This window comes from Ochotona princeps, chromosome 6 (genome assembly GCF_030435755.1).
Source record: "Ochotona princeps isolate mOchPri1 chromosome 6, mOchPri1.hap1, whole genome shotgun sequence".
Taxonomy (NCBI): domain Eukaryota; kingdom Metazoa; phylum Chordata; class Mammalia; order Lagomorpha; family Ochotonidae; genus Ochotona; species Ochotona princeps.
This window is the reverse complement of record NC_080837.1, coordinates 17,973,837-17,991,698: the sequence shown is the minus strand read 5'-3', so window position 1 is coordinate 17,991,698 and position 17,862 is coordinate 17,973,837. Positions and strand designations below refer to the sequence as shown.

Sequence of the window (17,862 nt, the reverse complement as noted above, 5' to 3'; positions counted from 1 at the left end):
GACCCCGGGGGTGCCTGGCCACCTCTGAGGAGGGGAGTAGGCGCCCACAGCACAGTCCCCGGTCCATGCCAGCTGGCACTTCTGCTAGGAGTGACCACATACGCCATTCCAGAAAATTCGCTACCACTGCTAATCTGATTTCTTACATAAACCGCAGCTGTCCATATTCCTAACCGTTCTTATAGAGGAAGACCCAAAACTCAGTTGAAAAGCCACACGAGGTTTGCAAATAAAAAGCAGTAGCCCCGGCCAAGCCTGTGACAAAGCATCACTGTAAGCTGATAGAAAAGCTAAAACTTCACCTGTGGGGTTTGCTGGCTGTGGCCATGTGCCTGGACTTCCAGCATCAGCTCGAGGGCTGCAGTCCTCTGCTGTCCACGGTGCGGAAGGGCTGAGCCCAGCGGCGACCTGCTGGTCAGGGAGCTTGAGGAGACGTGGGTCCTGACGCGGACCGGAAACGGAAGCGCGTCTGCCAGGGAGCCATGGCTGCGCTTGGCCCCACCCCAGCTCAGCCAGGTGAAGGGCCTTCCCTGCTTCTGCTCGCAGCTCCCCTACTTTGTTGCCAAACTAGGAAACGGCAAAGAGGGCCAGGTGAGGCGTGTTCTGGGGCGCAAGACACCACGCCCCTGCTGGAGGAGAGGGTAGGCCAAGCTGTGTGACTTTCCCTCTACTCACACGGGGCAGGAACTGCAGCTAGGTGACGCCGTGCCCAGTGTCATTGCTAAGGCTCGAAACTGGTCCCCCTGCCAATTTCATTGGCACAGGAACGCTGTGCGCCCTGAGCCAATGAGCTGTCTCCACTCAGCTTTCCAGCAGCCACTGTGCATAGGCACCCGGCGGGTGATGCCCTTGATGGGGTGCAGTACCCACGTACTCTCAGATGGGGCAGATGTCCCCGTGGGCCGTGAACATGCTCTGTGGACACCCCTAGCTGGTACCAGAGAACAAGTGTTAGGGCCTGGCTCCACTTCCAACCCCACCTTCCTGATTACACAGCGGGTGATAACTCAAATAATTGGGTTTCTGTAATACACATGGGAGACCCAAACCAAGTTCCAGCTCAGGGTTTCCACCTGGCTGTGGTGGACATTTGGGCAATGAACCGGTAAATGGGAGATCACTGGCTCACATAAGAATTTACAAAAAGCAAGGCCAGCATTGTGGCGTAACAGGTAAAGCCATTACCTGTGACACAATATGGGCATCCCTATATGGACAGCAGTTCGAGTTTCAGCTGCTCCACTTCTGATTCAGATCCCTGCCAATGTGGGAGACCCAGAGGGAGCTCCCGGCACCTGCCTTGGCACTGGGTCAGTTGGGGCCATCTGGGGAGTAAACTAGTGCACGGGAGATATCTCTTAACCCTACCTTTCAGATAAATAAAATTAAAAAAAAAATCTAAAAACAATTCTTAACACTATTCACTCAGATTTGCATAGAACAAAAGGCCCTGAATGCTTAACCAATTCAGCAACTCATCCACCCACAAGCATTTAGTAGATCCTGGCCACGGGCTAGGTCAGGCCCTACCTCCGAGCTGTGCACTGGGGTTTCAGGGGTGATCTTGATGTGTTGCCATCCATCCCTTCCAACGAGTCAGGACCTCTCTGAGCCTGTTTCATCTGTAAAATGGAACTAACACACTCTCAATGTCATTGTCACTAGATTACACACGCAATCCCCAGAAGACATCCTCACAGCCAGGGTGGGGATCAAGAGAGGTGAGTCTAGAAAAGCTGAACACCTGGCTGAAGCCACAGGGCCCTAGGCTGGGCCTGTGAGTGGGCAGTTCTACCAGCAGGCCCAGCTCGGCAAAGGAGGGAGTCAGGATCTCAGGGCATATTGGTGGAGAGGGCTGAGCTGGGGCTGGACAGTCCCAGAGCCCCTCAGAAAGGGCTTGGGGAGGCACCTGTGCCCTCCCAGCCTCTTGAAAAAGTTCATGGAAAATGTATATCATAAAAATGTCTTTTTTTTTTTTTTGCAGTAAACTTGTCTTTCAATTACATTTTCCCGTGAACTCTTGGAGGCACTCTTCTATCAGATGGAGCACTCACTCTGCCCATCTCAGTTTTGGACAAGGCCACACACAGGAAAGGCTGGCAGGGGTGGGAGTGCCAGCCCAGCAGAAGGGCAGGAGGCGGGGCCTAGGATAGGTCTGCTCAGGGCCTCAGGGCTTCCCCCACAGAGTACCACTGTCCCATGTCCCCAGTCGGGAGGTTCCTGATTTTCCCAGGGGCCAGCAGCAGCGCTCTGAGGCTGGTGCGGCAAGACACTCTGGCAGTTTCTGTGCAGGTTGAATGGAGGGCAACTGAGTGAACCCCCGAGTTCCCCCATAGCCTGCTGACAAGAATGCAACACCTCAATCCACTGCATTCCCTCTCCTGCCCTTGACATCCCAAAGTCAGCTCATGCTGAGGGATGTGCCTCTTCCCTCTAGGATTCAATGTCTAACTAAAACATGGCTCATGTTAAAATCTGAGCTCACCAGATACCCACACTCTCTGGCAGGGCTGGGCAAAAGCCATGAAGTTAGGAGGTCCCGAGCAAAGCCACACCAGAGAGTGAGGGGCCCAGGGTGCTTTGTGACATTCCTTAAGGGTCACAAAAACTGCAAGCCTTGGCTAAGGGAATGAGACCAGCAACACACCCACACCTCTGGGGGCCTCTCCTGTGAACCAGAGGAAACACCCACATGGGGGCCTGCTTCAGGCTCTTCCACTTACATGCTGAGGTTTCAAGCGTCAAGATGATAAACCCAGGACAGCCTCCAATACAACATGCTGACCCTGGCTGGTGCTGAATGCTGGAGTGCCAGCCTGTCTGCAGAGGGCGCTCCACAGCCACAACCCCCCTTGCGGTGGTGAAAGTCAGGGCCTCCCAGAGCAGCAGGGTGCTAGGGTTACTCTGACCTGAGACCGGCTGGGAGCTGCACACTGCACATCATTGGCCAGCCTGCCAGGAGGGGAGAGCAACTTGTCCCGCAGCAGCAGCTGACAGAGGCCCATGCTGCCTGGGTGGCAGTGACGCAAAAGTGGCTGCTGTCCCCCGAGCCAGAGGGCCACGCTGTGCCTCCCCAACCCTGAGCACCTGCGGCAGGTGACAGGCACGGAGCCGGGAACTCTCCTATCTAATTCATACTAAAGGTTCATCTCCACCCAGAAGCCCCCTGGAGGTTCCTGAAAGTCCTGGTCTCCCCTCTGAAATACAATTCCAGTAGAAGCCCTTTCTCAATGAAGATGTCACCATCTAATTATCAGATAGTCTCACTAGCAAAATCAACTTCCTGCCTCATCTTAGCGAGCAAAACCAATTTGTTCTTCCATGTACTCTTTGAAAACACATTCGTTTTGCCTTCCTTGAGGAAAATACGGCCTGCGAGGCTCTCTTGGCAGGCCTCTCCTGTGAGCAGGCTCCTGGCAGAGACCTTGTCCACAAGGGACAGTGCTGGAGACAAGCATCATGCGCTCCTGGCAGCCTTGGTGGCGGCTCTACATCAGCTCTGTCCCTGAGCACACGCACTCCTGACGCTCCTCGACAAAGTCTGCCACTGGGGTCAGGCAGAAGTTAGGCACAAGCATAGCGCCTGGATGATACCCCATGACCCAGCACTCCTGGATTCCCCTGTCAGCACACAGGTGTCCTTGGGCGCTGGCTGCGTTTCCTGCCGGGGACCAAGTGCAGCAGTGCAGGGTCCTGTGCTCTTACGCCTGAGCTGGCTTGTCTGTCTCTTCATGCTTGTCAGTCACGGCCAGGCCCAGCCAGGCTTGTCTCATCCTGGTTCTTTCTCACCTGGTGGCGCTGTGCCCAGACAGGGTATGCTGCTGCTGTTGTGTGAGGAAGGTTCAGCGAGGATGGGTGGAGTGGCTACAGCAAGAAGCCTGCAGTGAAGGAACACAGTGAGAGCGGCCCAGGACGAACAGCTGACAATCAGGGCTTCTGAGCCTGGGGGCGGGGAACCCCAGCTGTGGTGGTTCCACACAAAGCTCGCCCGCAGGTGGGATGTTTCTGGGTGTCTCCCACAGCACCCAATGGTGCAGGCCCAAGAGCTCTGGTGTGCTGGCCACACCAGGCAGGAGCCCACGGGAAGGAACCCACGCGGCCCACACCCTGGCTCCTAAATTGGCTTTATTTCTCTGCATAAGGAACCCTGCACAGGCAATTCAAATTAAAACAAAATAAATATATGAGTATTCATGTAAAACTGTCCTTTCTAATGAACAATTATACACAATATACAATTTCATGTTCACTGGGTGGGCTTACAAAAATGTATCATTCCCAACTAAAAATGCACCAAAACGATTCCATGCAAACTTATCAAAAGCAACCAAAAATACGGAGGGAAAAACCTGACCGAGAGCACTTCATTTCTGGGTTTTTTTGTTTTTGTTTTTGTACAATCACAGAAAAATAAAAACATCTAATTTCTCTGTTACATTTAGAAGAACTAAATGTGGCCACTGTTTATAATGTTGGTTTATGTCTCTAAAATATCTATGGAGTTACCATGAAAGTACTCAACATCACACTGGGAGTGGGCATCACTGAGAGGAAAACGGAGGCAGCACCCGCGGCGCTCAGTAGTCGGTGTCGGAGCCCTCGGCGTTGTCCACATTTCTCGAGAGCATGTAGTTGTCCATGTCGATGGAGCGGCAGTTATTGATGGCGTAGCGCAGGCGCTCGGCCATGACCAGCTGGCTGGAGTAGGGAGGCAGCCGCAGCTGGAAGAAGCAGGTCTGTGAGGTAGGCAGACTGTCATAAGGCTGTAAGGGAAGACAGCGAGCAGTGACTGCACAGCCAGGGAGTAGGACAGCCCCTCTTCCTGCCTCAGGGAGGCCCAGGCAGACCCCACTACGCCACCTGCTCCAGGGGAGCAGCGGCAGGAACAGGGGCTCTGCTGCCTGTGGCCTCCAATGACCATGCCGCCCTCCTTTCTTCAATTCCTCCAGCACCCTAGTTGTAAGGTGGCAGTGGGTCCTGGCTGGCAAGATGGTTTGAGAACAAAACACACATTGTGCCCAACACAGGGTAAGACAGTCTGTGCCTACCTGAGAGGCTAGAACTCCGAAGGCAGAGGCAGGACTCCTCAGCTGAGCAGCGGAGGGTGAGGATGGCCCGGCTGGCTGCGGGAGCCGCATGGCCCTCCCTCCGCACTGCCCCCCAGGGGACCCTCTACCTGCTTTGCCTGTTACTCTGCTAGCACTTGGCTCAGGAGAGGGAGGCAGAAGCAGCCAGCTAAATGCTGGGCCAGCCACAAAACTGACAGTGATGCAGTCACTGAAAATAATAATTATGATGAAGAACAAATCTGAAAAGTGCCTGGGGTAGATAATCAATCAATCAATCAATCAAGAAGGGCACGCAGAATTCTTGGTACATCAGGCAAAACAATGCCTATGCTCGCAGCCAAGACTAGGGGAATGGCAGAGGTCAGAAGCGTTGCTATGGAGCCAGGATCCTGTGTTTGCCCTTCACCGAGAGTAATGATGCACTGTTTGGATGCATGGTAAACAATTAGTTTGCGAGGCCACGGCACAGTAGGCTAATCTTCTGCCTGAAGTGCCTGCATCCATATGGGTGCTGGTTTGTGTCCCAGCTGCTCCCACTTTCCATCCAGCTCCCTGCTTACGGCCTGGGAAAGCAGCAGAGGATGGCCAGGTCCTTGAGACCCTGCACCCATATGGGAAACCTGGAGGAGGCTCCTGGCTTTGGATCAGCTCGGCTTTGATGCTATGGCCATTTGGGCAGTAAACCAGCAGATAGAATATATTCCTGTAACTCTGTTTTTCAAATAAAAATAATTTACAAAAATTACTTTTAAAAGGACAGCCTTCCCTCCTGCCCGCTCACCTTCCTTTTGACAGTGTCCTCAGCCTAGGCAGCTGCAGGGGTGAAAGAGGGGCCAAGGTCCCAGCAGCAGAGCCAGGGAACAGAAAAGCAACACCAGAAGGGAGAGGCCGCCAGGGACTCTGGCAGCTCAATGCTCTCCAGGCCCTGGGTCTGTGTGCTGTCCCCTCCCCAACCCCCAGCCGCACGCCTCAGCAGGGCTTCAGTGTGGATTAATCCCAGGGGTGCAGCCAGGAGGTGAGGGGCCCAGCAGAGCTACAGTGAGTCATGCCCCATACACACCCCAGCCTGGCCGCTGGGCTCCAGTGAAACAGCTCTATGGTTGATGGTTCCTGACAAGCCATGCATAACACATAGGGAAATGTTCAGCAGCCAGCCCAAGCCAGGAGAGGAACACAGGTTGGCGGCCTCAGGAGGCAGGCGCAGAGGGGCAATCTTGACTCAGGCAGCCTCTAGCATGAGTACTGGAACAGCAACCGAGGGGCAGAAGCAGAGATGGTTGGGAAGGGCCCTTATGGGAAGAGACCACTATCCTTACTTCATGGGCCTGATCAGAGAAGTGCTCAGCTCACGTGAGACAGGGGGCCTGGAAAGAGCAGGCTGGGGATGAAGGGAACAGAGACGCTCCTAACTTGGCGCAGTGAATGTGCGCTTAGAGCCGTAGAGAAGGAAATCTGACTAGGTTTCCTTCAGAACTGGGGCAGAGGACAAAGGAGAGCCTTCATGAGGGCTTCCTGGAGGAAATGACATTTGTGCTGGGCTCCCAAGATGCACAGCTGGAAAGGAGGGTAACAGAGAAGTCTGCAAACAGCAAGGTCTGCTGCGGAGACAGGCAGGCAGCCCACAATGGGCAGCACATTGCTAGGTGTCAGGAGATGGTATCAGGATGGGACAGGCACCAGACCAGAGAGGTGTGTAAAGCAGTTAAAGCCACTGGTATTTATCCTGGAGTCAACCCAGGTGGCCCCTGGTAGGTCTGAAAGAGAGAGAGTGTTGCAGTCTGATGGCTGCTTGAGAAAGGGGTCTCTAGCAGTGCCTGTATTCCAGACTCTGTGGCCTTTTATTCCCAAGCCACGTGTCATAAGAGCAGTGGGGCTGGACTCTGCAGCTGATGCCTTCCGTCAGGCTGCCCACCATGCACACTGCACCAGCAGATGCAAAGCACGTAATCGGTGCTTCCGGCTTCTCTGGGTTCCACTGGCAGCACCTACACCACCTGACAGCTGGGATCTTCAGGCAGACAGTAGTCTGGGTGCGCAAGATGCAGAAGGAAGAAGCGTGGGGGTTGGGGAGGGAGGGAGGCAGGAGCAAAGTTGGATTGTTCTGTGAGTTCAGCTTTGGCTCAGGAAGACACCGCAAGATTAAGGCAGCCTGGTGCTTGTAGAAGGCTTTCTATACCCATTAGGGCTTTTCCCACTGAGCTAAGTGATATCTGCAAGTAACTCTATTTGGTTTCCTTTTTAATCTGGGAATTCCAGGCATCAGGTTTGTATTGGCAGGACCATTTAAGGGTTACAGCATGGTTTGCCAAACATACAACGACACAGAAGCCATATGGGCAGATGTGACCAAGGAAGAAAACACTGCTTACTTACCCTATCAACCTTCATGATTTGAAATCGTTGGGAAATGTCGGCAGTGTTGGCTGGCAGCCGCGACCGGCCCGACACAAACCGCATGAACAGCACACGCTCCTCGTTGGAGAACTCTTCTAGCGTGTGCCAGAACCACTGCACGAGCTGGTGTTGCTCGTCCACCTCGCGGTAGCGCACCACCTTCTTCAAGACGTCCACAGAGATCTCAGGCATGCCACACACCATCTGCTCCAGCTGCTTGGCCGTGAGCAGAGACAGCAGTGGCACGGGGACAATCCAGGACATGCCTTCTCGGACTGCAGCCACCTGCACCGGGAGAGGGCAGTCGTATAGCATGGGTGCAAGGCTGGGCAACCACACGGCCCAGCTGGGCTGGCCACCTCCACATGGTCTCCTTGCCTGCTCCCCAGGTCCTCTTTCTGGGGATTAAAGGTATCTGTGAACCGGAGGTAACCCCTAAGCCCTGGCTGTGCAGACAGTATCACATACCTACACTATGCTACGGGACAATTTCTGATCGCCTTGGCTCAAAGCCATAGCCCAAGAAGGATCCAAGCATAATGGGCCTGGAATATGCACTCTTCAAGTCACCCAGTCTGAGAGCTGCTGTCCAGCTCCTGAGGAGACACTGCAGGGTAAGAGCTGGAGGAGAGCTGGTCTGTGCAGGGGACACATTACCAGCTGGGGCTGAAAGATTTCAGAAGGAAATGGAGGGAGGAGGCACTCCTGTGGGTCATAAGGCTATTCATATGAGCCGAGTGACCCCAGTGGGAACAGCAAGGGGTCTCTAGTACGAGGAGCAAGCAGTAGGCTGTGGGACCAAGCAGGACTGGGAGGAGGGAGGACATGGCAGGCTCTGAATGCTAGGATAAGAATTTGGCCTCCATCCAATGAATGAGCAGTTCAGAGCTGAGTTAAGTCTTTGAGCAAGATGAAAGGATACCCAAGATGGGGCCTGAGACATCCCTGAAGAGGGCTCTGACTGCAGTGGGCTCTTGCCTGGACCAAGCCAAGCATTCCCATGCAGCTCCTAAGGCGCTGCTTCTCACCTGTCGGTCCATCTCATGCAGCCGGTATTCAATGGCCCTCTCCACGTACTCCTTCCTGTTGGAAAATGTGAGTGGGATACTATTTCCACCAGGGATTATAGGCACCATCTTGCCATCTGCACTCTGGCCGACAAAAGAATCAAGAGGAATCATCTAAAAACAGAAGAAAAAAGAACTTTTATTACATGATAGAAATGACAATACATGTATGTCACATACAAATACAGCAAAATGAGAAACAAAGCCAAGATCTGTGAGGATCAAACCAAGGCAGATGAACACGAAGCCTGACTAGGCTACTTCAGCCACAGACTTCAGCTACAGACTCTGGTCGCCCCAGGCCCCCTTCCCACCTTGGTCCCCTTGCTTCTCCTAACAGGCAGAAATGGATTAAAGGGAAAAGGGCAGAAACTGGGGACTGCAGCCAGTTCTACCCGTGAGCAGTTATTTTAACTAAGAGGGTTTAGTAAAGAGCAGCGATGGTGCAGTTGTGGCACAGGTCAGCTTCAAAGCAAGTGGAAGCCCATGTCTGAAGTCAACGCAGAAAGGTTGCGGTCTGTGCACACAAGAAATGACCTGCAGCAAAAAGTGGTCCGACCTGGACCTACCTCATGGAAGCTCTCCTCAGTGATGCCACTGTCTTCAATGTGAAGAATGCTGTTGAGGGTCTGCACGTAGAGCAGATCCACCTCCTCCAGATCCTCCAGGGTGAGTGGGATGCAGCACAGCTGCTTCCAAACCACAGGAGCCAGGTGCAGATCCAGAGGCTTCTTTGTGCGAATGGCAACTCCCATCAAAATCCCTAAGAACTTAAACTGCATTAAATGTTCATCAAGGCAGGCGGAGGGGTTGAAGAGGAACCTGCAGGATGAGCAGAAATATCTCAAACACAACTTTTTCCATGTCCACTGGAAATAAGTTAGTCTAAATCTGTGCTGTTCACTATGGTAGCCATTAGCCACAGGTGCCTTTTCATGTTAATTCCATGAGCTTAAGGATTCAGCTCTTCAGCTGCCCTGACCACATTCCACATTATCTTCAGAACTATAAAAGAGCCAATTAATAATCTTACAGGTTACCTGCTCCAGAATGTCTCACAAGTCCATGAAGCAGGATCCAAAACTCAAAATTGTGTAGGATTGAAAAAAAAAAAAAAAAAAATTGCTAGCTCTAACTTTCGTGGCTTGACAGCATAATAAAAAAATTTTAAATGAATTTTGATGCAGGAAGTCCATCAAGAGAGACCTCAGAAGCCTTCAGAAACACTAAAGCAGGCTTCAAGATCAAGCGCGAGTTTCCTCTCCTACATTACCATTGGATTGGTTCCACAGCAAACACTAGTCACCCGAAGCACCCATGTCCTCACTGTGATGACAGGATAAATCATGGTGTCTACTCGTGGGGATTGAGTGAGGACTCATGAGATTACCCATGGAAAGCACGCGGAAATGGGCCTGTCCCAGAGCGGACACAGCCCTCAGTTATCAATCCACAAACACTTGCCGCCTTACCTATCCCTATTGTAACCCACTTCTGCGGTGGCATTGGGAGAGGGTATAAGAAGGTCAACTATACCAGTTTCAAGTTCCTGTAGAAGAAAAACATTTTTAAAGAAATGGTAATCAATTACATCAAAATGACAAAGTGATTTATATTAAATATAATATTGAAAAGACGGTATTTTGAGGAATTTATAAGGCTAGCCATGTCTCTCATCTCTCAGCTATTTTTGTGACTTCAATTTTAAATGAGATTAGGAAGATCTGTAATGTGAAAAATCAAGACAAGAGAATCAGTCTATGTAGCAGCGGAGGTATCAGTGGAACAGGATGCAGCAATATTCTAAAGAGACTCAATAAGTGATAACTATGTGTTATTTTGGTCACAGGATTTATCAGAAAAATTCAGAAACTAGACAAAACTGGAAAGAACATAGCTTATCTGGAAGCAAAGCTGCCAACATACATATTAAAATTTAAACTGGCTCAAACTCTTAACACTTGTTTCTCCATGTCTCTTGGGCCGTAGCAGTTCCACTTTGTTCTAAATACACAGGGGAGGTTCTGGGTTTGCCTGTTACACAGTATGCACAGTCATCACTGTTTTTTCTAACATCATAGCACAATATATGCATAATTGGCAAAGACTAAAAGCTGGCATTTATTCAGTGAGGTATCTTTATAAAGCATTTTCACCAACCCTAGTTCTAATTCACTTACATATCATCAACAGCACAACCTGTACAAGGCTCACAGATACATCCTTGCTGCAGTTTGTAAAACAGGTCTGAAGGAAGTGTCACCATGGACAGTAAAGTGGATGACTGGGCAGGGGGCATTGTATGAACACACCTGGCACATCTCGGTGATGGTGTCATCAAACACTCCTCCGGCATCATCAGCCCCTTCCCCGACCAGCTTCACCTTCCAGGCTCGGGAGGGCAGACGGAGATCTGAGGCATTCAGTTTAACTACTTGTCTTGCTATTTGGACAAAGATGGGCTTACACTTCCGTCCTCTTCAAAAGGAAAAGGAGAATGGAATGAAAGACAACTCTCATCCGGGTCCCCAACTCACCACAAAGATCACAAAGTGAATGAACTTAGTCTGGATGCTTAACAGCAAAGCCCTATTCAAGATCCACAATAGCTAATTACTAATGTAAATTCTATTATAAATCTATTTGACAAGCAAGGAGCTAAGGCTCACAGATTCGTTACTAACTAACGACTTCCCTCTAAAGAAATTCCAGCTAGTTAGTGAAATACACACACATATTCTAACCTGGTTGATATCCTCTTTACAGTAATTTGAGGTCCATAGTTTTTGCCTTGAACCATGGTTTTTCCTATGGAGCGCACCATGGGGAGAGTGTAGACTCTTGGGGCTAACAAAGGCCGAAGCTGTCCCTGTACAATACCCCAAGTTCCAGCATTATAATGAGACGTGCTGTTCTGTAACAGAAGGGGAGGTTATCAGAAATATATATAAAACAGGTAAAATATAAATAGATATTATACATTATGAAAATATAAGTATAAAGTATATAATTCAAGGTTGAAAACAATACTTTTCACTTTCAGAACATAATTTTTTTGAAATACATATTAACAGTACAACCCTGGGTACTATCAGTAACTTTTTTGTTTTTTTAAGATTTATTCATTTTATTACAAAGCCAGATATACAGAGAGGAGAGACAGAGAGGAAGATCCTCCGTCCGTTGATTCACTCCCCAAGTTACCGCAATGGCCGGTGCTGTGCCAATCCAAAGCCAGGAGCCAGGAACCTCCTCTAGGTCTCCCACATGGGTTCAGAGTCCCAAGGCTTTAGGTCGTCCTCGACTGCTTTCCCAGGCCACAAGCAGGGAGCTGGATGGGAAGTGGAGCTGCCGGGATTAGAACCGGCATCCATATGGGATCCCGGTGCGTTCAAGGTGAGGACTTTAGCCGCTAGGCCATGCTGCCGGGCCCACTATCAGTAACTTTTAAAAATATTTATTATTTATTCATTTATTTTTTGAAAGGCAGAGAGAAAAAAAAACTGGAGAGATAGAGAAGCAAATCTTGCATGTACTGCTTCACTCCTTACATGTCTATAACAGACAGATCTGAACCAGGCCCAAACCAGGAGCCAGGGGTTTCTTCAAGTCTTTCATGCAGGTGCAGGGGTTCACGTACTTGAGCCATCCTCCACCGCCTTCCCAACCACGTTAGCAAGGAACTGGACTGGAAGTGGAACAGCTGGGACTTGAACTGGTGTTCCAACATGAGATTCCAGTTTCTCAAACATCAGCTTAACCCACTGTCCTACAATACTAGTCCCTATTCGTGACTTCTAAACAATATTTCTTTCTGATAAATAAATGATTACTGTAATCCAGAAAAGGATACAACAACTATGTACATACACATGAAATGATCTATAATCCTATCATATTAGATACAGCCATATAAACACTTTGATCTATTTCCTTCAGTTTTCTACATGTGGACATATACTGTTTACATGATTTCCAGCTATTTTTATCACTTAACTTCATATTCCAAAAATTTCTCCAACGAATTTCAAGCTTGCTAATACTCTACTTAGTGCTACACAGTAGTCTGTTGCCCAGATAATAATCTATTTCCAACAATAATTTGTTAAATTTCTTTTATTTATCTACTTTAATTAATTAATTAATTAGTTTGAAAGGCAAAGAAGCAAAGAGAAAGAGAGTGCTCTTCCATCTTAAATGCTTACAACAACCAAGGCTGGGCTAGGCAAAAACCAGGAGCCCAAAAGTCACTCTAGGCCTCTCTAAAGTGGCAGAATCTGCATAAAGGGAATGGAATGAGCTCTTCCGGCCAGGCTGCAGTTCCAGACTCAGGCTCAGGTTCCTGGTCTCAGGCCAGCCCAGACCTAGCTGCTGTCGCCATTTAGAGTGAGCCAGCAGATGGAAGATACTTACTCTGGAACTTGAATAAAATGAATCTTTAAAAATGAAATAAAACTAGATAGGTTGCACTCCTCTTAAATCTACAGCCTGTTCTATGAAAAAGTACACATAAGCCAGATTTACTTTATTTTTCCACCTACCCTTCCTATGACCCAGAATACTCATTCGTAAGGAGACAAGAAAGTGTCCTAAATTTCTCAGATTTTTCTATACAACACTACTGGTTCTTTCTGTGCTTGAGCTTTAAAATCATATATGACTTTGAAGAAAATACATGATATGTCTATCAAGTCATGCTTCCTTGATCACTATTGTGTCCAACAGCACAATAAGCAACAATAAAATGGCAATGGAATAACGGTCTTTCTGTTTCCTTTGGTATGACCATAAAGGAAGCATCAGCTATGACAGAATTTTTCACAGGCTGAGGGAAAGCCTCCGAGAGTGGGCGAGCCTATCTTGAGCCAGCACGAGTTACCTGATTGTTGGGGCTGAGGTTCAGCAGCCTCCAGGAGGAGTACATGAGGTCAGAGAAGTGGTAAAGCAGCCGGAGCCGGGCACGCACGGTGTGAATGCTCACCTCCCGCAGAGCCCCGTACTGGGGGGGTACTGCATCAGGTAGGCCCAGTTGCAGAGGCACCGACACACCTGCTCAGAGAGCAAAGGCACGCTTTAGTTAGTGTGTGGGCTGGGGTGCAATGCTTGACGGCTTCAGACCAATGCTGGACACTTTTAGGACTAGTATGCACATACAACATAGGAGCTGTTGGAAACAAAGCTGTAAAAGCAAGGACATTTTGTGCCTTACCTGGTGCTCTGGGTGGCACAGGTGGAGCTGTCCATGCAGCACTGTGGCAGCGGCCAGCTGAGATTTGCCGAATGTTTTTTCCTTGCAGAACTGTTACCAGGGTTGGTTCTCGGACATGGTTGGTATGGCCCAGGCCAAGCTGGAAATTAGTGACAAATCACAGAGATTCCATTACAACAGGGAAAAGAGAAAGACTAGATGATGAAATGTCTTAGATGAGTGCAAACCTAAGTAAGTTACTATCTGAAACAAGCATCAGTATCAAGGATGAAATAAATTCTGACCTACTGGGGTGCTGAGTATTTCAGCTACTAAACAGCTCAACATTTTAGGAAGGAGCATGAAAAGGCCCTGCCATGGAACTTGCTAAAGGGACTGCAGCACTAACTTTGCTCTTGCTTGTTCAAGGTGCAACCACAACAATGAGCACCTTCCTCGTGTGTCAATGTGATGATTCGGAGTACAGGAATAAAAATGAGGTTGAGAGAAATAAAGCTAGTCCTTGAACTGGAAGGTCCACAGCTCCGGGACAGACACATACATGCAGGATTTATGGAAGAAGGGGTGGTAGCTCTGCAGGTGGGGCCAAAAGTGACTGCAGTAGCAGGCAACTCAGACATTGCCCAGAAAGTTGGCCTTCTCCACATGCAAGAAGGAAGACACAGTGATTGCCTGACCGCTTGGGTCTATACTTAACCTCTCAGAGAATCATTTTACTACTCTGAATAACTGGAGTGACAAGACTTACCAGTGGCAACTTTGTACATAATTGTATCATAAAATGTAATAGCATCATTGCTTCATTCTTTCTGTGTTCCACATCAACAGATACTCCCACTAATAAGGAATCTGATGTAATGACGACAAGAATGATGATACAATGATGACACTCACCAAGTACTGCTCATTAGGTGCCAGGCCCAAATAAGCCCTGTAATCACTGTGCTACACTATACCAGGCTTTAAAAAACAATGACTTGGTATAATACTACTCTGTCCATAATTGGAACTAAAAAAAAAATGGGAAAAGAATCAGTTTCACAGCAAAGTGTTGTGCTTAGAACACTACAGTAGAGATGTGGGGTTTCCCTTTCCCAAATGGGGAATATGTTGTCCAACTGCTAAAATAGGGGAGGGCAGAGCAGAAGAAATATTCACCTGCCCTTCAGAATTGCTCCCCCAGGCATACACATCTCCAGTTGATGCCAAAGCAAGAGTGTGTTCAGCTCCAACGGCCACATCTTCGATGACCACTCCAGCCAGGACGGGGATCTGCTGTGGTCGATTGTGATTACGAGCACGCCCCTCTGGCAAGCCTATTAAGCGATCTGAAAAAGTCACAAGAGGAAAGGTTCACAGGTGGTGCCTCAGTCCTTCCAGCACACGAGCTGTCACCCATCTCCTTCCAGTGCCAACTCTCCTAAGACCTGTTCCTTTGTTCACATTTGCCACACTTCTTTTTTCATTCTATACTCTCTTGCTGGAATTCTAGATTCCATTAATAAGGCACTACCACCATTATGCAAGGTAGGTTCAAACCTACCTTGCTATCACCAATCTCTCAGGAGTTTGAGATCCAAACACCTCAACAGGTTGCTGTGTATTTTTTTTAAAGATTTATTTATTTTATTACAAAGTCAGATATACAGAGTGGAGGAGAGACAGCAGAGGAAGATCTTCCATCCGATGATTCACTCCTCAAGTGAGCCGCAACGGCCGGTGCGCCGATCCGAAGCCGGGAACCTGGAACCTCTTCCAGGTCTCCCTCGTGGGTGCAGTGTCCCAATGCATTGGGCCGTCCTCGACTGCTTTCCCAGGCCACAAGCAGGGAGCTGGATGGATAGTGGAGCTGCCGGGATTAGAACCAGCGCTCATATGGGATCCCGTGGCATTCAAGGCGAGGACTTTAGCCGCTAGGCCATGCTGCCAGGTCCTGCTGCGTATTTTCATACATGTATCTAGAGCAATGACGTGATTCAGCCCAAGAGAAATCAAGTTCCTTACCTTTTCCCTACAAACCAGCCTATGTCCTCAGAGTCATCAATGTTCTCTCAATACCTCAGTAATGGCTTAATTTTTCCTTCTCTTCACCTTCCCTCATATACCTCTCTGCACCACAACTTGTCAAGAAATCCCTCTTTAAGAGGGTGGATTTTCTGCCAAGAAGACCCACTTGAATGCTCGGGTTATAAACCTACTCAATATCTGAACCCTCAACGCCTACAAATACCTCCAGTTCCTAAGATCATTGCCCTGGAAGCAATGAGCAGTGAATCAGGACACTGAGGAGCTCTGGGGATTAAGGCAGTGTATGCACAGCATGGAGGGGGCTCAAGAGAGGAAGGGAAAGACCTTGGCAGGCACTCTTCTAAAAAGAATAAGGGCTCTGATATGAGGGACCTTAATGAGAAGTGGAGTTCATCCTTAATGTTTGTGAAAAAGAAGTGAGTAGGAGTTAATGAATGAAGGTCATCATGGCTCATTGCCACTCACTGAAAGACAAATATTTCTATAAAACAAGTTCATGATATAGGATGAAAAATGCCTTACCTTGACCAAAGGTATACACATGACCATCCTTGGTCAAGGCAACAGAAAACTGAGTACCACAAGCAACCTTCTTTATTCCAATGCCACAAAGGACATCAACTTTCTGTAAGACAAAGTGTAAGGAATACGTATTAAGATGGAAAAGAAAACTTACTGGCTGATGATGCAGAACCTCAAGCATGGGTCTCCAAGAAAGTAGGAATTTCACATATCTGCTCCACTCACATTCATAACCCTGAATGCTATTTTCTCCCCTGTCCTGCAGACTAACTGAATCTGGGGCAGGAAGTATGAGAGGCAGTGAAAAATATCAGAGCCCTCATGAATAGAAGCATCTCTCTGGCCATCAGAAAACAAACAGAATGCCAGGGTCTTTTAAAGAACCTTGCAAGATTATATGAAACTGTGGCTGCTCCTAGTAGGACATTTTTAACTTTTAGAGATAAAAACTGCTTTTCTTCCTCTCTGTATTCAAGTCCAGCTATCAAGCAGCCATAGATTATACATGATAGTGAATCTGAAATCGAATATAAATTGCACACTTTTAAATCATCCTATATTCAGCATGTCAGGAAAACCCACAGAAAACAAATGTACAAGTGGAATTCTGCAGAACCAACTTTCTGTGACACAAATAATGGCTTCTGCTTATTTGCTTATGCAGTTGAACTTCCTTTCTCTTGTTCTTTAATAGGAGAAGCATGCTTGCATAATTCAATGGTGACAAGATGCTGAATGGGCAGCTGCAAGCTAAGGGTGATAAAACATCATTCAATGTCCCTTCACAAACACCCTGAAGATGTTTCCAACTCTTCTCCACATGAGAGGAAGTGTCTGAGCCTTCAGCATACCTACAGACTATCTTGTCCCTGCATAACTGTTACAATGAGCTTATCCTAGCCACTAATGGCTTATTTAAAATCAAGATTCTAGACTGCTGGGAATTCAAGAACAGTCAAGAAAAGCTCCTAAGCCTCATTATTAATTATGAAAATTAAAGGTAAATAATTTCCTACTAAAAAGAGGTATTGACACAGACAAAGCCCATGATGTCTGAGAGCCTAGATTAGACACGATACTGACCTGAGGTGAAGATTTGGCAGTGGAATTTCCTAAGCCTAACTTCCCATAGTCTCCATCTCCAAAAGCCCACACCATGGAGCCGTCTGCTGACACTGCCAAAGTGTGGTTCAGTCCACAGGCCACCTGAAGAAATGACACAGTACTCACTAAGACAAGTCACAAGATAAAACACACGAGTCTGCATCTAGGACAATTTTTTTTCACTTCACTGAAAAACTTGACTACGTTTCCAAACATTTTGTTGGCTCCAGGGCCTACAAATATTAACCAAATTGTGGTCAGCATGAAGTAATTCCAAATGTCTAAAAACAAGCGATTTTTTTTCTTCAAAGTGAAAAATTTTAACCATGTACAGTTAATCAGAGAACACTATATGGGAAAAAGCATATATAATTAAAAAATACTTATTCATCAAGTATTGCTACAGAAAAAGACAAAACTATTTTATTTCCATGTTAGGAGATACTCAATGCATAGAGCATAATTACTG

The 17,862-nt window shown here is 48.1% G+C and overlaps 1 protein-coding gene across 12 annotated transcripts in view; it reads right to left on the bottom strand.

Annotated features, from left to right (window-relative positions):
• Positions 1 to 4,110: 4,110 nt before the first annotated feature.
• The window catches only part of HERC1 (HECT and RLD domain containing E3 ubiquitin protein ligase family member 1), a 206,775-nt gene continuing 193,023 nt past the window's right edge, over positions 4,111 to 17,862 (bottom strand). For all 12 annotated transcript variants that reach the window (XM_058665701.1, XM_058665710.1, XM_058665706.1 and 9 more), the window contains 12 exons: positions 17,373 to 17,495; positions 16,290 to 16,392; positions 14,898 to 15,067; positions 13,740 to 13,878; positions 13,410 to 13,579; positions 11,275 to 11,444; positions 10,843 to 11,008; positions 10,003 to 10,079; positions 9,100 to 9,352; positions 8,492 to 8,644; positions 7,443 to 7,748; positions 4,111 to 4,763 (listed from right to left, as the gene is read on the bottom strand). In XM_058665701.1, the coding sequence (XP_058521684.1) occupies positions 4,578 to 4,763; positions 7,443 to 7,748; positions 8,492 to 8,644; positions 9,100 to 9,352; positions 10,003 to 10,079; positions 10,843 to 11,008; positions 11,275 to 11,444; positions 13,410 to 13,579; positions 13,740 to 13,878; positions 14,898 to 15,067; positions 16,290 to 16,392; positions 17,373 to 17,495 (2,016 nt within the window). In that variant the 3' untranslated portion in view covers positions 4,111 to 4,577. The remainder of the gene's footprint in view (positions 4,764 to 7,442; positions 7,749 to 8,491; positions 8,645 to 9,099; positions 9,353 to 10,002; positions 10,080 to 10,842; positions 11,009 to 11,274; positions 11,445 to 13,409; positions 13,580 to 13,739; positions 13,879 to 14,897; positions 15,068 to 16,289; positions 16,393 to 17,372; positions 17,496 to 17,862) is intronic.